Below are 25,386 nucleotides of genomic sequence, written 5' to 3'. Positions count from 1 at the left end.
CAAAACAAAAACAAAAACAAAATGAATACATGCAACAGGAAGGGATAAGCAGTTTATCAGGCACTGATGTACATTCAACATGCTGTTGGGAAGGACTGAGCAACAAACACTTGGCACTTAAACTTTCACCATTGGTGACCCCTTTCTAGGTGTAAGTGATGTGCCTCAAAGAAGGTGTCCCAACAGAGCTCTGTGCTTCAAAATTCAAGGGGTAATGCAGTATCATGAGGACCGTCTGTAACTTCGCTACTGCAAAGACATCAGTGTGGTTATTTGTCTGGGTGGGATATTTTACTGGTTGCGTGTGGGAAAGCAGATGTTAAACCAGCTGTTAAGAGCTGAACACATAATTCCTGTAAAGTGCGATGGCAATCTAGCCTGAGGCCTTAATTTGCCTGAAAGCAACCATCTGCGAGATATTTTTTAAGCGTTATGCAAATGAAACCAGTGCTGAAATTTTCTCCCTAGTGCAGGAAGCAAAGCCCAGCAAAAGGACTTAGAGCACTGGTTTAAAGCACTGGTAACTGTGTTTAGATCACATTTCTGTCATGAATGTCCTCTTTGACCTTACAGAAGTTACTTTATCGGTGTTTGTATATGGGTTGGACAGTAGGACCCGCTATTGGTTTGGGACTTTGCATGCTATTGCAAGATAAAAATTTAAAGCAAAAAGATAAAGAGGCAAGGTTATAATCACAAAATAATTTTTTGGCAACAGATGGAGAGGGCTCATAAAGCTCCATTTTGGTTGTACTGGGGCTTTCCTGAGATCCAAATGAAGGCAAAGTTGAGCTACTTTCCATTCCTTGATCCTCTTGCGACCCATAGGATCCCTATCCAAGGCTTATGGATCTGTTCTCTAGCTCAGGGAAGTCATTGGAAAGCCATCTGTTGTTCCAGCAGGTCTGGTTGGTGGAAAAAAATGTAGATCCCACCATACCTATGGACTGATAAAAAATGATTATATTAGATAAATAAAGGAGTAACTCATACCTACCTGCTATACTGTCCTGATGGTCTGAACAAGACAAAAGCAGTATGAGCCACACATTTTTAGAGCAGATGATCCCTGACTGTTAATGTTTAGGGACAAATTTCAAGACTATAGTGGAACTCACAGACGTGATCTCATAGCAAATGATTAATTAACAGCTAACAGAGTACTGAAAGTCATTTATTCAGAGCCATGGCAAACCATTATACTCCTTAAGAAAGAAAAGTGTTTACACAGGCTAAGAAATAAAATACAAATGCACAGATATCAGCTTGCATTAAGGGGGGCAGTGTGAATAAGTACTGCAGCTCCTGCTTCATGAGCAACTAAATTCATTTTAGTGTCAATTCTAAGGATGTTTGTGGACAGCTGAGTCTATCATCATGGTAGCTGTTTATGTCCACTTCAACCAAATGGGAAGAATTCAAACAAAGTGTGAGAGTCAAAAAGCTCAGTACATCAACTTGTTGTAGGCAGCATGGATGTACAGGGAGCAGTATTGTAAAGGCTGGTGACAATATGAGTCCAAAAAATATATATAATTCAAAGATGAATTTGAGCTTAGGACAGTGTCTCAAACCCAGTAATATCAGTTATGAACAGAAATAGTGGCAATTGGGTGCTGAATATCAAAGAAAGGGGTTGTATTATGTGATGTATGTGCTCACCGGAGAGTACTTTCTCAGTGCACTTTCATTAGAGAACTGGTAGCTCTGTAAATGATGCCATGGGCAATCACTAACATTCAGAGTCACAAACAGAAGAGAGACAAAATGGCTTTTTTTTTTTTGTTGGGTTAACTGTTTATAAAGCAATGTATGAAAGTATGCATATAGATTTGATTGCTAAGTTAGTCTTCAAGCTATTTCATGATTTATAGCATTTCAGTTCACCTTTACAAGACTGAAGAGAGCTTTGAGTAAATGTTACTGGGAAAAAAAGAACCATCTAAGTCAAACATTTAACATATCTTATCTGGCTTTATTAACTATCAGTAGAAGTGAAGTTTGCTTTTTATGTAATGTTTTATTGCTCACATACAGATATACTGTGGAGAATGAGGTGCTTGACAGAGGTAACATAATCCAGGAATGTGCAAAATTTTTGTGAAGGTTTTTGTAAATAGGAGAGAACTCGGAGTCAACCGAGCAATGAGCCAGGGAGAGCTAGGTTTGTGTAAACCTGGAAAACAAAGAATGAAAAGACTCTTGTCTGTAAACACATGTGGTGGGTGGGAGGAAAGAGAGGAGCTATTTATATTAAAGAACGATTCTTGGCACAAAGCTGGGTAGATATAAACTCCCTAGGATTAAGTGAGAGCTGGGAATTAGAGAATGATGTTGACATTGGAGCAATGAGATTATGGGCCATATGCCTTGGGTGCATGCTCCAAGGTTCTGTTTGTAACGTTGTACCTGAGACTGGGCTCTGGTAGCATTTATGCAAGCGTTAAATATCTCTTTTGTGTGAAACAATACAGCATATTCTCTCCTTCTTGTGTCAGCTAATGACCGAATAGAAAATGACTTTTTCAGTAATTTGTGAATTAATCCATTAATAATTAAACTACCTAAAATGCACTAAACCCGGGTTGAATGAAATCTTTAAAACCACTTCATTGCCCTGACTTAGCAAGGGAGTAACAGCCCTTTCACTCTCTCTTTCTCCTGGAAAATAGCTGAACACTTAGGCTCAGGCTCAATTTGCAGACACTGGGTTTTAATTACACTGCTATGGACTGTAGCGTCTAATTGCTGTAACGGTGCAGAGCTACAGCTTGAATCATTAGAAGTAATGCTGGCAGTCCTGGTGCTTCTGTGGGATGAACGTTTGCCAGTAAGTGATGTAAAACTTACTGGTGAGTTAGGTCTCACTGGTAAATCTGCAGGGAGCTCGTGAAATCTCTATCTTGGAGACATTCAGGATTTGGACTCCTTGAAAGCCATTGATATTACCTCTGCTTTTGCTCTACTGCACCTGGACATAGCGTGTTCTGGAGAATCTAGCCAAAACCCAAAGGGAGTCACAAAGTACAAAGACCCAGAGAAGCAGGCTCCTAATTTCACCCAATGCTGATCTTCCAAGTCACAGTCCCTAAAACACCAAAGAGTAATCTGGGTCACTCTTAATCTTTGAAGGTTTGTGCCTCAGGGTATATGACATCATCTTCTTGACAAATATTTAAAGATTTGCCCACTTCCCATGGGTATTTCAGGGACTGAAGTCACAGCTGCCATTTTGGAAAGAGGCTTCATCCTTTACTTTCTGCTTAGTAGAAGCAAGTGCTTCTGCCTTCTCATGCACACGGGATCCACCACTTGCCTGGGCAACAGCTGGGCCTTCTTTACTCTGAGGGCAATGAGAGGCCCTGGGTCTGCTGACAAGGAGGAGAAAACAAAATGCCTTGATTAGAAACAAGCTTTCATTTCTGAAAGATAGTATCTACAATTCATGGTACCTTTTAAGGAGGAAAAACTCATGAATTCAAGCAGATCTGGTTAGAAGAAAGCCTGGGATGGTGGGAAACAATGTATGGGGTGCATGCAAGGGAAATATGGAAGGAGGCAGGCAAATAGGGGAAAGAGTATGGAAAGATGCAAAAAATTGGTGACAATAAGAGGCATGGAAAAGGGACTGGCTACGCATTCCTTTATTCATTTAGCTTCTAAAGAACTCGTATATTTTCTTATCTAAAAGTGGAATTTTTTTCCTTCAGCAAAATGGTAATTCTGCTCTTTAGTGAACTGCTGAAGAAAGAAAATTGGGTGATTTCAGAATAGGAAAAGAGACAAAAAGTCAAACACATCTTTAAAGAAAAGCATTTAATCTAAGACACAGCTGCAAGATACCTCCATTTCTGTTAAAATGTTACAGGTTAAATTTTTGAAAAATCCTTGTAAACCTATACTTCTAGGGTTTATAATGACTGTTTTAGGGATCCATTAAAGCAACATAGCATTTTACCACTGCTTATGGCTGTGTGGTTAACATTCCTAAGTCACAATTTCAATTCACCATTAATGACTTCAACTATTGACTGCTGGGCATTATAGAAAATGAAATGAGAATCTTTTTCTGAAAGCATCATGTACTGTTGGCTTTTGGAGGGGAAGTGCCAGCTCAGTTGAGTCAACAGCCTTTTCCAATATCTAACAAAGTGCTCAATACCCCAGTACCTCCAATTAAAAATGCTATTTCAACCAGGGCTCTTGGCTTTTTAGCTTTAAATTGCTGGAAGTAAAAATTAAGTCAGATGTCTTTGCTGGTATTTATGTATTTACAGATTGTGTGATTTTTTATTTTTTTTTCTTCGTTCTAGGTCTTGGCTTTTGTAATTCTATTGTAAATGGCCCTACTAATGCAACAGTCCTTGCTGGTTCAGAAGCCCGGTTTAATTGCACTGTTATGAAAGGATGGGTCATTCTCATTTGGTTGTTCAAGGCAAATCCTGTCCTCACTGTCATTAATCCTCAAGGAGCTATTGAAACATCAGATCGCTTCACATCTCAAAATTATACCAATAATGATGAATTTACCTCAGAGCTGATCATCCACAACACGCAGCTAGATGACTCTGGAAAAATTGAATGCAGCACCCAGCAAACTGGTGAAAGCAGCTTTGCCTTTCTTTCTGTTCAAGGTATGTATAGCTACCAATAGAAAGCTATTTTATTGTACAACACTTAAAGATATCCTCTGACGGATTGCCCAGATTATCTCTGTGAAGGAGTACGTGCTCTCATTCACCATCATTTGTCTTCCTTCTTCTTTATCTTAATTTTACTGTCAAAGCAGGTTTCAGAGTCACATTCAAAGTGCCATTAATAAAGGTTTGAACTGTCCTGCCTTTTTTACTGTTATATCTCTTATTCTTTATTGGATTTCATTAAAGTGCCTGGAGGCTTTAGCAGGCCCACCAGCAGTCACTCAAAAGCAATCTTTTGGCTAGAAACAGTATGGATTACTTCCCTCCATACATGCACGTCTTTGTGCATGAACCTTCACTGTCTTTTGGACAGATCTCCCTCCTGCTTTCTAACTTGGGGGTCAGTCTGTACCCCACTTATTTGAGTTTGATTTAATGGTGTGTAGAAATAAATCCTTTGAGACACAAAGCAATGCTCTTCGTATGACTGCTGCTGCGAGCTACCATTTCCAAGGAACAAAAGCTCCTGCATATCAAGTCCCTGTGTATGAGACCTCTTCCTCCTCTCTGAAGCTTTAGTAATGACAGAGTGCAGCCAGTAAAGCGGAATCTAACCATCAGACACTATCCATTTGTCAGAGGTGCTTAGTGCAGTGAGAGCATCTCATTGTCTGTCTGTAAACTTTTGCCAAGAAAACCCAAGAGCATACTTAAAACTTACAGAGAAACATTGTTATTTCATTATGCTGTCCTTCAGCTATAAATATATAAGGATGCCTAAAAAGTGTAATTCTCTGCTTTTTATTGAAAAGATACTGAAAGCTGAAACTTGTGCTGTAGACACACTGGACAACGTATCTATGAAGTTGCAATATCTGCATGTTTATATCATGCATATGGTATATCTGTGTTAACAATGACTTTTTAAATTCATATCTCAAGATATAGCTAATTTTGGGCAGCAAGGTAAGATTTAAGACTATCAGCAGGAAAACAATGCAGATAACTATTCTGAAGGAAAAAAACATCTTTTCCCTCCCACAGTTAATGGATCTTTATTCATCAAAAATAGCACCTTAACAGTTAAAGAGAATGAAACACTTGAAATTGTTTGTGAAGCCTTAGGATGGGCTCCAGCTCCAGACATTACTTGGATGACAAATGACTCTCTGATTGATAAGTCGAGGTATGTTACCCAGCAAAGTCAAGGATCTAATGACCTCCACAATGCCTTGAGCGTCCTGACTTTGACTCCAACAGACACTGAGATTTTGACTTGTTTAGCTGATATAGAAGCACTCCCTAGCCCTCAGAATGCAACTATAACTGTTTTCTTTGTCAACTCTACTTCAGGTAAGTGAATGTTTATTGTACTTTGCCTATGCTATTTTCTCAGAACTGTTCTTTATACTTTGTATTGTTTTGGAAAGTATTTTATTTGCAAATTAAACACTGTGAGATATGCAAAGGTGATAGAAGTAGGACTTGATAGTCACAAACTGATACGTAGGTACAGTTAATTTCACCTCTGTGAAAGGACTGGTACAAGTCTAATAAGCCACAAAGTCCACTTAGACCAAAGAGCCATTGTGCCTGCATTCCTTTATCTGTCATGTTCTTTTTCGCATCCTAGAGGAAAATAAAAATTGTCCTACAGCAATATACATGGAATTCTTTGGGCAATGCATTGGTTGCTTATTATTGCCTTTTATTTAAGGAAATTCAGTATCTAAGCCAAGCGTGAATGTTGAGCAGACAGCAAGAACTGCTAGCAAGACTATGATAACCCTAAGCATTGTTACTAATGTTGTCAACATATATATATATACTTTCATAATACCACAAATCTTTGGCCTTACTGACAACCTATGAAAATATAGGAAGACAATGTCAGATCGTGCTTAGGAGCATTTATCTGTTAGGACTGGCCAAGTGTCTCAACTGTAAGGGAGAAGACTCTCAAGACAAACTGAACTTGAAGCACTAATCACATGGCAAGGAGCTGAGGTTTCTGGGCATAAGTGCACTGCCACTGATGGTGTGACATAGTCCACCCTGTGGTGACAGCCTTTAAATTAGCCTTAGCCTGTGGTATGGGAAATGCATGGGATGTATGGGCTGTTTTTTTTTTTTTTTTGCAACAAGTCTATACAACCCCAGCTGCCTGCTGTGAGGAGTAGGGCCTAGAATCTACATTTCTTTTTTATGATGTGGTAAGCATCATGAACTTGTATAATCAAATTGACAGCTTCTCTTGATGAACTGATTCATTTACTGCAATGGGTGAATGTGCCACATACGAAAACATTCTCATAGTGGATTGATGAGGGGTATGTTTTAGAAGTTTTTACATACAAACAAGTGAGGAGGCTGAGTAACTGTGCCTTTTATTTTATGGATGAATCAGTATTAGAAAGTCTTTTCAGAAGTACTTGCTTTGTAATGCAGTTGAAAAAGGTCATTTCACCATTCTTAATATGACTATTTTGTAGTCAGATTGCTCCTAATTACTGACTAAGCAAAATAGAACTATCCTTAGGAAATTAATAAATTCCCCTGCCTACTTGTTTGTGAAGTACTGAGGTATCCACCCTCAGTTACCATAGCTACTCATTGTAAATCAGAAGAGGAGAAAAACAGATGTCATGAAGCACAATTAGTATATAATTAGTGATTGTATAGGACATAATTCATTGCTCTTTGGAAAAATCATTTTGCAGCATCAGACACTCAAAATTTGTCAGCAGTTGAGAATATGAAGTCTTCAGATTATTAGAATGAAATAAAGACATGACATTTATGGCAGAAGAAAATTTCTAATGTATGTCACATGTAAAATCTCAGGGCTTGTCTGACTTCTCATATGCAGACTCAACCTCAGCTAGATGGTGTCAGGAATGAAGATTAGCTTTAAAAATTTAAGAAATCCTTCCCCAGAACTGTTGTATTATTAGTTTCATTTGCTCCTCCTCCAGAGGTACCTCACTCACAGCACAGTTTTGCTGGGCCCCAGATTTGGGAACTTTTATGGAGTTATTGCAGCAGATTTATTCACAGAGCTATTATTGGAAAATGAGGTCCTCAGTAGAGTCCTTTAGCTGGTCCCAAGCTCTTTGTGGCTTCGGTGGTGACTGCATGTGTTCTTTGTACTGCAGAAGGTGAATGTAGGGAATCCACAAAGAGCCAGATCTTCCTCTGTTTTTCATCTTAGGAAAACTCCAAAGTGTCCAAGAAGTGATATCCATCTTTTTTTCAGTCTCTTCTTTCTCCTTGGTCACAAGCATGTGCCTGGGAAAATTCCCTTTTCTGCAGATACTTTGCCCAAGTAAATTCTTAGGCAGCTTTAGGAGGAACCAGGTGTCAGAACAGCAGCTGAGAATGGGCCCTATGGAATGAGGAGGTGGCTTTGTACACACCAAACACTTAATGTGGTGTGGATTTGCTCCTACTTTCACGTTGAGCTGGCAGCTCCTGTATTCATGCCTGCTGGTCCCAGCCCCAGTTTCTTTCTGGATCCTCCAAAACTGGGGAGAAGCTGCTATGCTGAAGAGCCAGGAGTGTTTGTGTTGTATCCTGTCCTTACTTCAGCTTTGTAGAGCCTCTTTGGACATGTAGCCTGAACCCGACAGGGTGGAAAATACCTCGGTCTGGCAGCGAGCTTGGGCGTATGCACCTGTGTAGGTGTGTTTTGCTCCTCCCTTCATTGCAGAGGTTAAATTTAGCTCTATACTTAAACAACTACGTGTTTCATATCTTAGCCATCTTGAAACCCTGTGGCATGTTTTATGGAATGAATTAGGATAATATATATATATTTGTTGTGGTACTTCTGGATGAAAAAATAATGAACAAGTTTCTCATCAATTGTAATCACAACTGATTACAGCCTACGGATTTAACTACTAGTCTGCAGGTTAGTGAGTGCTTGTTTTCTCTAATTGTCAGAAGAAATTCAAAACATGCTGATTGTGCATTAGGATTAAAGAAGACTGGAACAAATTGCTTAATCATAATGACCCGAGCTTTGGATAACTCAGACTCCTAACAAAGGTTCAAGCTTTGTAGGAGGCTCTGCTCCTGTATCTTTGCAGTCTGAAGCCTCCAAACCTCAAGCAAACCAGGCAAATACATAGATTTGCTTCTTTATTCCTTACTATAAGTAAAGCATTGGGTACCCTGGGTCATACATCAGGGGAATAGCTCTGACACTGTGAAGCTACCAGACATCTACACGTCTGCGGTACTTTTCCCAGAGGCTGCCAGCTAAATGTAACCATGCAGTTGTTAACCGTGACTTCTAATGAGGACGTGACAATCATGAGCCCAGTGTGACAGAATGGCTATTGTTGAGTTTGGATGCGTTTCACACCTGTAATTTGGATTGAAACGTTTCTCTAAACAACTGTCAAAATGATTTGGGGGCTGCTTTTCAAAGGGTAGACAAATTAGATGTAGTTCTAAAATATCTGGTCAAAACCAAAGGGCAGGATGATGTGGCAGTGAGAACTGACACCTTCCTTATGCACCCAGCTGCGTAAGAAACTTGGGGTATTTTTAAAGTTCTGTGATGCAGGAGCTCTCTTAGGAAACCTGTTCATAGCAACCAGTTTCACCAAGATGTTGAATTATCTTGAAATCACCTCATCTAGCACTGTAGATTACAGCAAAGACAAAAGAATAATTTAATGTTGTTAAACTGCCAGTAGTGAAGATGGGCTAGTAGCTGCAGTATCCTGAACTGTGCTACAGTTCTTGGACTTCACTGCTCTTTAAGTGAAGACCAAATAGATGTCCTACAAAGCATGTCCTAAAATCAAACACCTGCTGAAATTAGTGGGAGAAATTCCATTGTGGGATTCATCAGAAAGTCAAATCTACAGGCTAGAAATCTCCACCTGTACTAGGCACCTAAGACTGTGACTGTGGTCAGTGGGGAAAAATGGACGCTTCTTCAGAGCTGATCATCTTAACCAGAGGGACACATATACGTTTGGCCAGGTGAATGGTAACCCAAAATACCTATTTTCTCTCCACTGACAAAAGTAGCTAGGCAAGATGTTTAAAATCTGCAGTATAGATATCTAAATTGAATCTTAACTCCTATCCCCAGCCCAAAAGGCCTCCAAAGGATGATGGGACACTCAGCATATCTGCAAAATAAAATTTTGGTTGGAGTATTTTTGGAATACTTGATTGGAATATTTTTTTCTGAAAGAAATGGCTGTCAGAAAAGTTACCATTGCAATAAAGAATTTTATTTTGGAAACGTTTTGAGAGCTTGGCCACCACTCATAAATAGAGAGACCATCATCTGGAAAACACAGCCTCCTTGCTAAATAGTCAAGAAGTAGTTAATAGGCTTTCACAGAAAAGTTAAATATTTTGAAAACAATGTTTTGAGACTCTGATAAAACAATATTTATCCATTCTGATGAAACAATATTTATCCATTTAATTTAACAGAAAATGGTTACAGTGAAGACAGCATAAGCACATGGGTTATTGCACTTGCAGTCGTGTTTTCAATTGTTGGTTTTATTCTCCTGGTCATTATTATTGTGGTTGTCGTACGCTGCTGCTGCCTAAAGAAAGGTAAGTGGACCTTCACAATTGGCCTATACATTAAAAAGTACCTTAAATTAGATATAAATCTACAACTTATGACAGTCCTTGTGTAGTGCAAAGACCTGTAAGCAGAAATGCAAGCAGGCTGATCATGCCCTTAACCATGACCAGCATAAGATGCTCCCTACTCTCACCTTGCTTTCTCCTATAACTCGGTCCCAAAGTAGTCCGTGGCACAGAGTTTTGCCACTCGTGTTAACTACAAGGGCATTTCAGGAGCGCGTTAACTTCCAATGACGTTTTGTTCCTGTCTTGAAGTTCTTTGTTGAAACCTATCTTAAGGGCCGTGATCCTGATTTCCAGTTTCTTTGTAAGCTGTCCTGTGGGGCTATTGCACAGTCCTGGAAATGAGGGGAGATGCTCCCGTGGTAGCTGGAGCACAGTGCACGCTCTGAGACGAGCTCTCTAGTAGGTCGTGTTTTATTTTCCAGCATTTTAAATAAATTTTTCTTTTTCCCCCCAGGATCCACGTACGAAAGTGAAGCAAGGTAAGCTGAATAAGGTGTGAACAGCAGGCTGCCTGCCTCTGGGTCCCGGGCGTTTGCCAGCACGTCCACAGGAGGTCACTGTGAGCCCAGCAGCGGGGCCCGGGGCTCCGCTGCAGATTGGCAGGCAAATAAAATAATAAAATAAAACAAAACATAACAAAACAAAATAAATAAAATAAAGTAAAATAAAACTAAACAAAATAAAATTAAACAAAACATAAAATATAATAAGCTGCCCCGCTGGTGAGTGTCGACACTTAATCAAGTGATTACCAGGCGTGCTTGAATACCAAGCTGTTGGTACGTCATTGCACGGAGTTGAAAAATGTTAAAAATCCTGAGTTGATGGGTGTGAGTATTAAGGTCCTATCCATTATCAGTAGTGCAGCTCTAACAGCAATGTCAGTGAGGTTACCAGAGTTACTTTTCTAAGCTGCTAGGAAGCAGTGTAAATTCATGCACAGCTTGTGCTTGCAGGGCATTTACCTCCCTGTCTCTTAATGAGTTTACAAAACGTTACAACACCTTGCCTCTCATTTTGGTAATACCTAGCTTCATTAACGGCCTCTTGTGGGGAAATTTTATAAAGGTCTGTTGGCAGATTTCCACTTATACACTATTTTTGGACATGAAATAAAATAAAAACAATACTGTTTTCTCCGGAGGAAACAATGCTAATCCTACCATGCCATGCCGGTAAGCTTCCATGTGACTTCTTAGTTTATGATGCTTAATCGATCATTTTACCAAGTGCAGCTACATAAATAGGGCAAGACTACATAAGCAGGGAACGGGAGGTCAAAAGCAAGTGCAACTTGCATATCGGTTTTGGTATGAATACAACACTACAAAACCTTTTTGCTTCGATTCTGACCTGGCTGTGCCACAAGCCCTTTGCAAGGGTCAATCCTGCTATGACAAAATCAATTGTACATTCAGGGAGGCATTTACCCAGCCGCAGGGACTGCTATGGCCAGGTCCATGCCCTTTCCAGGGCCTTGCCTTGCTGGTGCTGCCCCTGGAGGGTCTGCACAGTACCTTCTTACAGGCAACACAAACAGACCCAGAGGAGGGCTTAGCATTACTTTTTCCCTATGTCTTTGAATCTGGTCTAGAGCAAATATTCATGAAAAAATCTTAGTACAGTAAAGCTCCTATTTTCCCATTAACTTGAATCATGAGTTGTCATTCCAGCTTTGTAGAAGTTGCTTACAGCCTGAGAGTTAAGCAAAAGGTAAAGAACGTGCTTAAGCACTGGGCTGAGTCCAGGCTTTATGGATTAGCTGGGACAAGTCAGTGTTGACAGTTGCACAAAGGCTTAGTGTTTTTTTTTTTTTTTTTTCCTTGGGGGAACCTACCTGCAGTAAAAAGAATAATGACTGTCCAGATTGTGCAAGCTATGTTGAGGTAGTAGTGAAGAAACAGTGAGACTAAAGATATATTGTTTTGATTCCTACAACATTTATTTTTAACTTGGCTGGTTATTTTTCTGTACCTCCCACACTTTTTTGTAACTGATTTTGGCTTGGCTACAATGCTGGATTTGTTGAGACCTAAGGATCAGATAAAATAGACTGAAGACCGTCTTGTGGAGGTAGTACTCCTAAACAATTGCTATCTCCTATCAACCATGACGGGTTTCTTTGTGATATTTAACATGTTTATCTCCTAAAAAAAGCAACCATATAGTCACAGCTGGATAGTCAGACTTCCGTGCGCATCAGAAATACTCATCTGAAGCTCTACAGACCTGTAAAGTGATTCTTACTGAACATAAATAAGTCGATGCAACAGTTTCCACAAGTACTGCTAACCGAGAATATTTCCATCTTTCCCTACAAGTCCCTGGATCATCATAGTCCTGCCATCAATTTATGCTGGCCATGCTATAGAGCTGGGCAAAAATGGACCTGGGATCATCCCAGAGAGGAATCTGTGGTTAGAACAAATGAATAGTAGTGTTTTTCCTACCATAAGTTTTGAGTAAAAATGCCCTCTTTACTCAGTGTGTAGCTCTGCAGGACCTTTGCAAGTTCAGAGATGCGTAACTTTAACCAAAGAAGTTCTATCAACTTCTTTGTGACTGTGTTCATGTGCACAGTAAATTAACTCTGGGGTGTACAGGTAAATCACCTGAGAGCCAAACTGTGTAGATGTGAGCTGGCATGCTTTCTTATTGCAGTTGGGTGGGTTCAGTCAAAAATGATGAGTTGCTGTAGATGACTTGACTGGTATTCCCTTATTGGGACACTTACTATCCTGTAATTCAGAATTAGAGATAAAAATTAATTTCCTACAAAGCTTGTGATCTGGAACAGAGTCTTCACTCTGAGAAGATTGCTTACTCTATTTTCCTTCTTGCTTGTAAAAGAGCTGATGGAAACTTTCTATCCAGAACTTCATAGGCAGTATTTATATAGGACGAGATTTGCAGTAGCTGAATATTTGGAAGGCCCAGATGTATTCTGTATTTTTTTCAAAAGTGGGACATATAATATTTTCTCTGATGCCTACTACCCAAGAGTTCTCATATCATAATGAAGTTCTAATGACAGTATTTTTTTTTCCCTAGGAAAATTTCAGCTACAAAGAAAACAGATGGCCATGCAAAAAATGGGCAAAGGAATGGTAGTGAAAATGAGGGATACATTCCAGAGGAACCACAGCACACAGGACGAATCCCTAGTGAGTGAATTGCATATCGTCAAGCTGTTTTTCAACACAGGCACACAAGTGTTTGGATAACGCATCATGTAATTAAAGAACAAGATTCCACAACACCTTATGAAGGACTTGTTCTCATAAAATTTTGGATCATCTAGAGTACAGTCCTTCAAAAGCATTGAGAAAACATCCAAGTTGTTTGGAGCTGAATTTACTTGTAATTATGCGGGTTTTTTTTTGTTTGTTTGTTTTGTTTTTAACGACTTTGTTCTTCCAAATACCTTTGAGGGCCAGTACTGGACTATCATATGATTGTTGATTTAGGCAACATTTTGCACATTGGACTGAAAAACAAAAAACAAAGCAAAGCAACAAAACATAAACCAACCAAACAAAAAATGAATTAAAAAATAAATAAATAAAATGAAAAAGACATCCACAGGAAACACAGGAGACATGACAATTGACATTTTGAGGAAGCTCTTTTCCTTCAGTTAGCTCCTGGGACTTGTGCTACATCCCTGACTACAGCTGAATCTCTGAAGGTTTTAATGCTCATTCATTATTAGCTTTTTATTTTTTTATTTTTTATTTTTTTGTTGTTTTGTTAGTAGCTTTTTCCTGCAACTGAAAAATAATAATATTTTTGTTAATTAATTATATAAGTTATTGCAAGGTTCATCTGTGCAACGTTATTGTCCAAAGTATTCCCTTTGGTAATGATATTTCAGGATATCATATCACTATCCTCACCTTACTTTCAGAGAGTGTTTCCATTTTCTTGGGGAATGATATAGCCATGGGTAAAAGAATGCATCCATTTGTTGTGCTGAGTAGCATAACGCATTGTCTCCAGCAGTTATACCATAACAAGACACATAACAGAGCAAGAACGTCTTTATACATGTCTTTTCTTCCGCTCCTTTCCCCCAAGGAATTCCATGAAAAAGAGAAGCAATGATGCCCAGTTTCCAGTCTCACCTGTTGACTTGAAAGACTTTGAGTATATCAAAATTTCTGAGACTCTTCAATAAGTTCAAATGTTATTGAGTTACTGAAGTGGGTGGAGATTCGCATCCACAGTGAGCATAAGCAGATATTATTAATTTCCGTAAGAAACCAGGCTTACAATTACATTTTACAGCAATGGTTCTTATGAATTTTATTTATCTGTGGTCTCTATAGAATAGTTACTGCACAGTGACTGCAGAGCCATGACAGGGTAGAAAATACAGACAGGTAGGGGGGCAGGGGTTGGAAGAAAGCTTGTTTTTAAATGGCTTATGTTTTCCACGTGAAAACAGTTGAGCAACCATCCTTTACAGTCCTTTTCCTCACATTGCTGACTTCATTAATAAAAATATGTCAGTGAATTATGATTTTCCTGATAAATGACTAAGGCATTATAAATTCTAGTCCTTAAGCACAAAGCCTCTTCAAAAGCAAATGTAAGTCTCCACCAAAGCTTTACCCAGCACTTGCGTTTAGAACTGCATTATTATCAAAACGTTTAATCAAACACTTAATGGCATAAAATTATTGTGCAGAGTCTATAATCCAGGCATATACCCTTGTCTCTCTAACAAATAAATTGTGAAGAAATAAATACAGTGGAAAGATTTCAAGAGCATGTGGTATTGTAAAATGTAGCAGGTTCAAAAAATAAAAGGAAAACTAAGATAAACCCAGACAAATTTATTCTGCTGGCTTCTAGATAGGCTTCTTTCATATTCATTAACTAGTGTTTGGCTGACAATATTAAAGCATATTTAGCTGTATTCCTGAATGGCTTGTGGTTATACTATACGTGGTTATACTATCGTGGATACTGAATAACAGTAATTTTGTATATTCTTATTACAGGAATTGTCCCTCCTCCTCCAATGTCTACAAAGTTCACTGTCCGTGATGCAGATTTACAAACCAGGTCTGCACAAAAGGTAATTGTAATTATTTATTTTTATTATTATTTTTTTTCCACACAGTGCATATTGTACTTTAACCAAACATAGATTTTGGGTGGATGTAGATTTTAAAACTCAATTACAGCTGTAATTGGATAAGTGGAATGATCCCTTAAGCATTCCTGAATTTTCTGTTTATAATGATGCATGCCTTGTGTTTTAGTCTTGCGTTTAGATTGATTTATTAGGGGGTGGGAAGTGGGGGAGAAACAGACACCCCGGATATTTGGAAGAAATGTCTAATAATGCTTTAGCCACCATCTGTTCTCCCCAGATTCCTGTTACATCTTTCTCCCCACCTCCTAGCCTAAAGTTATAGAGTCACAGACTGTTCCTCCTCAGTCTGTGTCTGCTTTTTCATTTCCATTGCTGCTCATATTTTTCTTCCTCCAAATGTCAGCAGGGACTTTCTCCCAGCACAGTCGGTAGCCCTGACTAGGACGGTGTTACCATAGGAAAAAGCCTTCTCATCATTCCCAGGATTAAAAAGTCACCTTCTCTCTGACCAGCCCACTTGATACCACTAATTACATCTTCCACCCTCACCAGACAGAATAACTCTGGCTCAGCTTTTGAGAATTTGCCTCTGCATACATTAAGCCATTAATATGGAGGTTTGCTTTGCTCCAGGTGTGTAATAATGCTGGACAGCTGTTACACATGTACTGCCGCAAAAGTAGATGTCTGCAATGTTTGTTTTTTTTTTCTCACCAGTCTCCAGACTAGACAAGCTGTGGATTTGAGATGGAGGCACCATTGAATGTGGCGCTTGATGTTCCTTTACAAACAAAATCCAGTGCAGATGCAGTCAGTAAAAGAGCTTTTTCTCTGGATAATTTAAAGATTGCATTTTCCAATTGCACTTCCATACTGCAGAAGTTTCTTCAGTCAGGAGCTTAGCACCAATCTAAGAGACCTTTGGCATCTCAGCAGTAAATGATGGAAGGGGAAGCAAGGAACCAACATCCAGTCTACTCTCATTTTTTGTCCCCTTTCCACAAGACAAAAAGCATAAAGAAGCAGGGCTCAGTATTTATTCCTCTACTTCTTTCATCCTCATCTGCCTCTATTCTGAAGCATGGTGGTAGGCTCTCAGCTTCTTGCACAACAGCAACATGGATCTTAATTTATGCCATACATTTATAAAATACATTTAACATCTTCATGATTTTTTTTTTTTTGCCAATATTCTCTTGGGAAAATAGCAGTACCAAGTTCACCATTCAACACAGCGATAACTCATTTATTTCTGAAGATATGTTTCAACATGTGCAATGCAGAAATCTGTCTTGAGATGACATTGCATATAAATCATAGCAGAGTATGTCTTGTTCTTGCAGCACACAATAAAATTTAGGAAGTACTCAATCGATGATTAAAGCAATGATCACAATAATAACAGTAAATATAATAGGAATGATAATGATGTATCTGTAGCTGGTAGTTATTATGTTTGACATTAATTACTTGTTAAACAAAATATTATAAATGCGAAGCTGAAAAGCATGCTCAACACAGCTGAGGGTTGAAACATGAAACTGAAACACAAAGGTGCAGCCCTCTATGTCAGATGCTGGGTAGGATGGCCTAGGAGGTCTTTGCAGCTGAATATCTAGGGAAACTTTGATACCCATCAGAGGGACACAGCATAGAGTTGAACCATTTCTGTTAAACCACTTGTTCCTGGGCAATATTTGGTACTAGTCTGCTAAGGTGGCTTCTAGTTGCTTTGGTAACTGCATGCAGATTTTTGAAAGATATCGAGAGATAATTTGCAGGTGAAAAATATTTTTATATATTTTTTAATATGTTGAAGGAATATTTAGCAATCTAAAATTGGCTCGTAAACAAAAACTACTTCTCAGTGTGAAAGGGCTTCTCAGCATTTTGTGATGACACCATCTTGTACATACAGGAGCTGATAAAGGAAATGCAAATATTGTCTGATGAATGTTTTACCTAAAATTGTGGATTTACAGTTCATGATTTAGGTTTATGGGATTATATAGAAACATAGTGAAACATTTCCCAGGCAACATACAGTGTTTTTGTCTTTTACATTCATAACCTTCCCTGATAAATGCAAAAGCTCTCTTTTCTGACAAAGAGGTGAGTTACTGGATGCATTTTAATAAAGTTCAATCACCACTGTAGCCAATATATTGCATAATAAACATTGTGGTGCTCCTTCATTATAACACATTTTTTGTCAATCAGCAGAAATCAGGTGGCAAGCCATTTAACTGTTTGCTGATAAGTTGTGTTTCTCAGTTCCCTTTCCCCATATGGATCCTGGAAATATTCCCAAAGGATTTGGGGATTTTTTATTTTTTTTTTGATTTTTTTAATGAGAAATGGAGGGAGAACCAGTGAGAACCAGGACAAAGAGGGGTTGCTCAAACAATTTTCTGCAGTCAAGGAGTCTGTATAGTGGTGGACTCCAGCAAGTTACCATTCTCTCTCCTGGGTAATCAGGAAAAATGAGCTAACACCTTTGTGGTGCTTCCATGGGGGTCAGTAAGAAGCGAAGAGCCCAGGTTCTCCCTCAGGAGCAGTGTGGGGAGGGAACAAGGAACCCAGCTACTGATGGGAAGAGTCACGGAGACTGAAGACCTAAATTTTTGTCTCTCCCTCTCTGCAAGGTGAACTTAAGATTTCTGTAGCTGGCTTCCTTGGAACTATGTGGTATTGGGATTCACCACAACTACAAGGCCAGAAAAGAGGGCCAAATGGGCAAAATTTGAATGGAATTCAGAATTAAAATTAGAAGAAACTCATGGATATGGGGACAAGATGGAAAGCAGGGCAATCGTGGTGAATGAAAATTTTTCAACTGTATTTTGACTGGGCAAGGGAAAACATACCTGCTACACAGTACGTTTCCCCCACTGCCGGGAGAAAACTAGATCACAGAATCACAGAATCACAGAATTTCTAGGTTGGAAGAGACCTCAAGATCATCGAGTCCAACCTCTGACCTAACCCTAACAGTCCCCACTAAACCATATCCCTAAGCTCTACATCTAAACGTCTTTTAAAGACTTCCAGGGATGGTGACTCCACCACCTCCCTGGGCAGCCTGTTCCAATGCCTAACAACCCTTTCAGTAAAGAAATTCTTCCTAACATCTAACCTAAAACTCCCCTGGTGCAACTTTAGCCCGTTCCCCCTCGTCCTGTCACCAGGCACGTGGGAGAACAGGCCAACCCCCACCTCACTACAGCTAGATGGGAAGTTTCAGCTTGTATAAGCTCCACCAGCACAGACTGAAGGCATTAGAAATCTCCCTGGGTCTCTGAGGGTATCAGCTCTAAATTCGATACCTTTTGTTCCATATGTAAAAGGATCCAATTTTAAATGATTTGAGAGATTAATGGGGACTCTGTATCAAAGATTTCAATTCCTCAGAAGTCTTTGCTCATTGACCCAACATGGTCAACAAAGCCTGAAACACCTGCTGGGTCTCACAGTAAAAAGTGACAACAGAAATTCATGTAGGTGGTCAGCTATGGGCCAATCAAACTCACTGAGTCAGAAACTAAAGCAAAATATTCACAGAAGATAAATGTTGTCCGGTAACTGCACTGATAAATTCACAACATGAACAAAAGATCTGGCAAGTCATCTCAGGGAAAAGTAATGCCTAAGTGAAGGAGGAGGGAAAAAAAAAAAAAGAAAAAAAGAAAAAAGAAAAAAAAGACGTGCTAGACATTAAAAAAAATGAGGAATATCGAACTAAATTATTGAGCTGAGGAAAAAATTACCCACCACTAGAAGAGGAGGCCAGGAGCATCAGTCAGGGGTGCTGGAAGGTCCTCTTTTTGATTACATTAACCAAGAAAAGGTCAAATGGAGAGTAGAGTTACTGGCTGCTGCTTAATTGCATATTTTGTTACCGTCAGCAATGGCAGGAGAGTGATCCTTGCTCCCAGTCCCAGGGCTAAGCTGCAGGCCAAGTGCCTGGGGGGCTGTTTCATACGCCCTAACCCACTACACAGAGCTTCTTCCAAAACCCAAGTGCAGTGTGGGGGATCCTTATCCTGGCTCTGGCAGATTTTGGGGTAGCCCCATGAGCAGCTTAGCCTGAGCAAGGGCCATAGGGCCACCTCAGAGGAATGGACATTTTGCAAGTCCCACTGCTACCAAAGGAGCTCTAGAGACTCAGGGTCTTGCAGGACTGCACAGTCTCCTACACAAGAACCATAAATAGTCCATTTAATATGCCATAAGTGTCTGTGATAAAACAGACTATTTTGTTAAAGGGAGTGCTCGTTTACAGTGGGACAGGCTCATCCGTGCTGTAATTCAGCTGACTTCAGCAGAGCTAGCCAAGGCTTGGATTGACCACCACAGCCACACTCTTCAGTCCAGACTGAGTCACTATTAATGGGGACGGATCTATTTTTCTCCTTAACTACTCCAAATGACACTCTATAAACTGCAAATATTATGTAGCTGTGGTTGTGGTTGTGGTTTTATACCGAGGAGGTAATGAGTGATGGATTGTAGCTACATTTATTGCGTTGTATATAACTGCTCTGACTCCGTGGATTGTTTGAGAAGAAAAATTAAGCCATCAAAATCAAATTAAAAGACTAATAAAACAGAAATATAAACCGATGACAGCAAATAATTTTACCCTTACTGGTGAAATGTACTATAGAATATGTCATGTTATGACATTCATTGGTCAGCATACCTTGATTAAGAGAGTAATAAATATTGATGATACAGATGTGGAAAGGCAGGTGCAGCTTGAAGACTGAAGCATAATTTTTTCCAAGTGTCTGTGGCAGAAGGGGAGCGGTGAAGCTCCATGGGTGGGAATAAACGACAAAGAAGTACGAAGGAATTGCCAGTTTGTGTGTCTGTTGATGGACAGGGAAATGTGCTGAGTGTACTAAGAGCTGACAGGATGGAACTGGTTTGCTATTTGAAGCAAGGGTGTATCTAAAATATTTTGAGGGTATCCAGAGTTTTTGGGTGGGTGTTTTCCTGTAAATGAAGTGAATTTAGAAAGAGAATTAAAAACTGAGGGAAGGGGGAAAAATAACCTTCAGAAAGCTGTGCCTCCATGATTTTTTGTTCTAGCAGTTAGCAGAATGTGTGATGCACGCAGACACATTTGGAAGTACTCCTACCACATTAATTTCAGCAATTTGTTCTAATGCAGTTAGACTTGGATTTTTTTTTTTGGCTGGCTAATAGCAGGCAAAGCCTTCAGCTTGTCACACATTTCCACAGCGTCAGTGTCTGAGGAGCTGCCATCTGTCAAATCAATTTAGAGATCAGAGCCCTGTTTCATAATGCCAGATGTGTGTTCATCATTCATATCACTGATGTCATATGGGTTGCACAAATGACTACAACATGCTTGCAGTCGCAGAAGTCCTTTCTTCATTGACTGAAGGATTCAACCCTGCAATCAGCTGATACACACACTCATTTTGTCCTCTGATTCACCCATGCATTGCTGGAATTGCTGAAAGAGATGGAAGGATCTGGGCATCTGTTTCCCCAACCAAACCACCAAACCATACAACGCTTTTCCTGGTGTAATAGTCCCTTTATACTAATCCTTATAAAAAGGCATCTGGGGCAGAATGGCAGTCAACAGGCAGGTCTTGAAATACAAAGGTTTAAATATGAAATGGTTCTTGTCATCCTACTCCTTTGTATTTTGCATTTATAATGCATTCTATTTGAGATCTTCCACAGCATCAGAAAGTGAAGTTTAGGTCAGTGAACCAGCAGCCCCAATTTCAGCAAAGTTATACATAGTTAACTGCAACCTCTGTGAGGCTATTCTACTTCAGAGAAAGCTCCACAGAAAATGGGACAGTAGCCAGCATGAATTGATTGGAATTCATGAAATTCTTCATTAATTGATATCACAGCACAGTGAGAATAAAATATAAGTAACATGGAGCATTTGCTCAAAAGCAGGTAACAATGCAAGATGAAGCAGGACAGAGAGGAACCAGGTCCATTGTGGGCACAGTCCCCACCCCAGCAGCAAACTTGCTGCTTGGCTCCTTCTTTGGTGGTGAGAAGAAATGGCACGACAACGAATGGACTGGAAGGCTCAGTCTTGCAGATGATATTTTTAAGGCAAAAGAGGAATGCAGGGGTTACATTTTCCCAAGTGCTATCAGATAGGAATGAATAGTGCTGTTTAGCCCCAGCTGGTGCAAGTCCTCAGGCTGCCTCCTATTCATAAGCACACACAAAACAGGATCTTCTGTAGTATGGTCTCCTAGTGGCCATAAATTCTGCCCCTTTCATCAGCATTACCTGATGACCTTCCTGGTTAGTGTCTTTGTTCCTTCTGTAAATCCAGGTGCAAGAATATTTTTGTACAACAAATTCTTCAAAGTATTCCCACCCCCATATTTAGTGAAGCATGGGATTCAAATAATTACCTATGCCAGGAATTTTCAGAGACAGTGTTCAGTGAGGAGCTCTTGGACTCCCTCTGCAATTTTCCAGTTACTTGGCATGCGAACTAGTTCAGTATACTTTATACTCAAAGGACAATGTAGAGTATCTGGGAATGCTTGCTTTCCACAAATACAGCACTTGCCTTCAGCTTTTTCCAGCTGTTCTTTTTCTGTTGTTCCACTCTACTTGTAAACGTGTTAATTTTTTGAAGGAGCGGTGGCAGAGAGCATCTCAAAACCTCTGCCCTAGTGAGAATGCCAGCCTTAGCAGACCTGTAACTGAAGGACCAGGAAATGCCAAGTAACTGTTCTGCACTAAACGGAGAAAATCGCATCATATATTAATCTCCAGGGTAACACAGGCCAGAGGAAACTTCTCACGTGCTCTGGAAATGAATGAGTGATGTCTCTGTTGAGCACCACTAAGGTCTTTGGGCTATGGCTGAACTATAAGAAATTAAGAGCAGCAGAGAGATCTTGGAAAAGGTCTTTTGAGCAGAGACAGGCAATCCTGTTACTTCCCAGAGCACCGCTCCTCTCTGCTGAAATAAACAGTAAAGGAGGGTAAATTTGGAAAACAGCAGCATGTTCTTGCAACAAAAAAAAGAGGGGGGAGGGGAGCGAACAGAGTTGTGTTTAGAACAGAAGGCATCTGTCTTATGAAATGTTTCTAGGATAGTTATATTTATCCCATGGTTTTCCTTGAGGTGCTGGGACTCATTAAATACCAGAGAAATGTTGTCCACATTTGTTATCTAACATTTTCCTCTACGGCTTATTCAATAACGTAGAGGTACCAAATACATTATTCATGATGTTTCATACTGGAAGAATACCAAGGCAATACAGGCTGTACATGATTAATAATTGAGAAACAAACTATAGGAAGTTTGGTCAATAGTTGGGAACCAGCTCAGGCTTGATAAAAATTTCGGCTGTGAAGAAAAGTGAAATTTCCATTAATGCGCAAGGGACTGCGACCAGGTGGGAAAATGCAAGGAACAGTAGCCAGCAGCAGAAGCATGAAAGTAATTGGGACTGGAAACCCACAGCACTGATTTCAAACGAAGGCAGCGTTTTCAGAACTGCCGAGCTGATCTCACTGGGGTCAGCTTGAAAACACTGCTGTCGGTGGAAGCAGAATGATGCTAACCATGGGAACTTTAAAAAAAAGCCAGCCTTAGATAAACATGGAGATGTTGTGAATGTTCTTTCGGGTGTATGAAATATTGGCATGCTTATTGTTGCAATTTCCAGTGTATTAGGAAAGCAATGTCAGATGTTAACTTTTTATTACAGCTTATGGGTTAGTTTCTTTAAGAAAACTGGAGGGGAAATGCCCAACAAAATCTTTTGCTTGGAACAATAAGGACTGCAGAGCACACAAGTTCTTAGATAGCATAAGACCAATTAATGAATTCCCAAAATTGCCATCGGTGTATGCACGTGAGACTTATATAAGCTCTTTTTTTTTTTTTTTTTTTGGTTTTATTCTGCCGTTCCTCCTTTTCTTTGTATTTAGATTCTGAGTGGGTTGCTGATGATAGATTTAATTTTTTCATAATGCTTTGGGGTGAGGGGTGGCAGGTAACCTCTTGAGGACCCTTGTGGGACTGCTTTTCTAGCATTTCTTTTAGTTCTGTAACTGCTTTCATTCTGTCCTAGGGGCAGCCTCAAAAGCGTACTGATCATCTGGTCAGCCCAAAGAAAATTAGAAATGTGACACATGTTTAGAATGGACTTCTGGAAATTCATCTGTCAGCTGCATTTTATACTTGGACGGCTTCCTGTGACCAATAAAGGTCACCACCAGTTCTCTTAATTTATAGATTATTTTTGTGTTTATTTATCATGCAATGAAATTAAATTGTAACCTCTACAATGTAGTATATGATAGCTCAGCAAAATAATGGACACAAATGGCAGCCTTAAATTCAGAGACAATGAGTTTGATGGGACTCTACAACAACAAGAATCTGGTTTGGATCTCGAAGGAATCACCAAAACTCCTATCAGACAGAAATATCAGGTTATCCACAGCAAGTTCAAGGACTAGAACTGCTAGTGATTGATTAGCTCAGAAGAATACTGGTTAATAAACTATCTATTGCTTTTTTAAAATTTGCATACAGCTGATCATCTCAAGCTCATAGATCAACCACATTTTTCAGTTTCTGTTCTGTAATAAAACCAAGAGAAGTTCCCATCAGGGCTATTTCAACATTTCTAACAAAACTACCTGTGGATCAGAAGTGATTCTTTTTAAAAAAAATCAATACATTGTTTTGTTAGAAGTATTTGTCTTAAAAACGTTGTTCCAGTGTTAAATAAAAAGCAATTACCCATGTGCCAAAAATTCTGTTTTGACTGAAAGGCAAAAATCTTGAGCTGAAAAATATGGATTTGAAAATCCTGACTTTTAAGAGTTGCTGCTTGAATGCTTTATGTCTCTCTTCTACTTGTGGGCTGAGTTTGGCAGCCACATGATGTGGGTCACAACAAAGGGTGGCTGTTCCCAATCTGAAAACTATGGTTTCATTAAAAAAAAAAATGCTTAAACATGTTATTTTTTTTTTAATGCAAAGACAAACTTCTTTCAGAAAAACAGGTTCTTTTCCAGTGTGCTCATCCTTCTACCCACTCAAGGCATTCTGAATTATTCAGCGTTTTGCATGCTAATCTTTTGTATGAACCAATGCAGGTGCTCTTTGAATGCTGAAAGAAGTTGCTGCATCTCAGTGATAATCTGTGCAATGAAAATAAGATATTTGAAACCTAATCTCAGGAAAAAAAATGTTATTTTGCATGTTTAGCATTTAGGATCTCATTAAATTGTGACGGATTTTGCACTGCTAGTCACATTTTCATTCAGTCTGTCAGAACAAGCGCTGGGACTAATTCATCATCTGCCATGTGCAATCATATCCAAAGCTCTTTCAGATTCTGTCCATCTCCACTGTTTCTGTCTTGTTTGGTTAAGGAGGAGCTTTGAAATGTATTCCCTTTGAATGTAACTGTACCAAAAACATGTTATGTAAATGTAAATAATAGTGTTATACGGAGAAAATATAAGTAATTTACACTATGGAATATCTGTTTTTTCTTTGACATGGCCATACATTGAGAGAAAGATCTGTCATATTTGGGTATGAGTATTGGTATTGCTGACATCTCCCAGTTGCTCATGCAGCTCAGTGTAGCCTAAAAACCAACAAAAATCCACTTTATTACAGAAATACCCATTGCACAAGATAGATGGGCCAAGGGTAACACCAGCCTGTGACCTGGGGGTAAAAGCCACAGACCTTTGGTTTTCTGTGCACATGCATGGTTAGCGAGCCTCCTCTCATCAGAAGAGTAACTGTGCAGTACAGAAATGAAAACTGGATGGAAGCAGTTGTTTTCCTCCTGAAAGTGTTTGTTCATTAGAATGCATTTTAAAAAGGAATCAAAACAGACTGTGTTGCTTATCTCTGAGTCCTCGATTTCAAGCTTAGCTTTGATATTTTTTGGTACCACATTAACGTAGCCAACCTTGAACTGAAGACAATTTTTTTTTCTCCAT

General features: G+C 39.4%; 1 protein-coding gene across 2 annotated transcripts in view; it reads left to right on the top strand.

Annotated features, from left to right (window-relative positions):
* IGSF5 (immunoglobulin superfamily member 5) overlaps nucleotides 1–24,906 on the top strand; it is a 29,622-nt gene extending 4,716 nt beyond the window's left edge. The window contains exons 3-9 of one of the 2 annotated variants that reach the window (XM_068687760.1): nucleotides 4,314–4,634; nucleotides 5,685–5,993; nucleotides 10,104–10,232; nucleotides 10,729–10,753; nucleotides 13,326–13,438; nucleotides 15,281–15,357; nucleotides 23,487–24,906. In XM_068687760.1, the coding sequence (XP_068543861.1) occupies nucleotides 4,314–4,634; nucleotides 5,685–5,993; nucleotides 10,104–10,232; nucleotides 10,729–10,753; nucleotides 13,326–13,438; nucleotides 15,281–15,357; nucleotides 23,487–23,555 (1,043 nt within the window). In that variant the 3' untranslated portion in view covers nucleotides 23,556–24,906. Of the gene's footprint in view, nucleotides 1–4,313; nucleotides 4,635–5,684; nucleotides 5,994–10,103; nucleotides 10,233–10,728; nucleotides 10,754–13,325; nucleotides 13,439–15,280; nucleotides 15,358–16,095; nucleotides 17,574–23,486 lie in introns of those variants that run through there. The other variant, XM_068687771.1, reaches the window with a different exon arrangement.
* The last annotated feature ends 480 nt before the right edge of the window (nucleotides 24,907–25,386 follow it).

The sequence above is a fragment of the Anas acuta genome, chromosome 1 (genome assembly GCF_963932015.1).
Source record: "Anas acuta chromosome 1, bAnaAcu1.1, whole genome shotgun sequence".
Classification (NCBI taxonomy): domain Eukaryota; kingdom Metazoa; phylum Chordata; class Aves; order Anseriformes; family Anatidae; genus Anas; species Anas acuta.
Note: the sequence above shows the minus strand (reverse complement) of the source record. Positions and strands in the feature narration are given on the sequence as shown.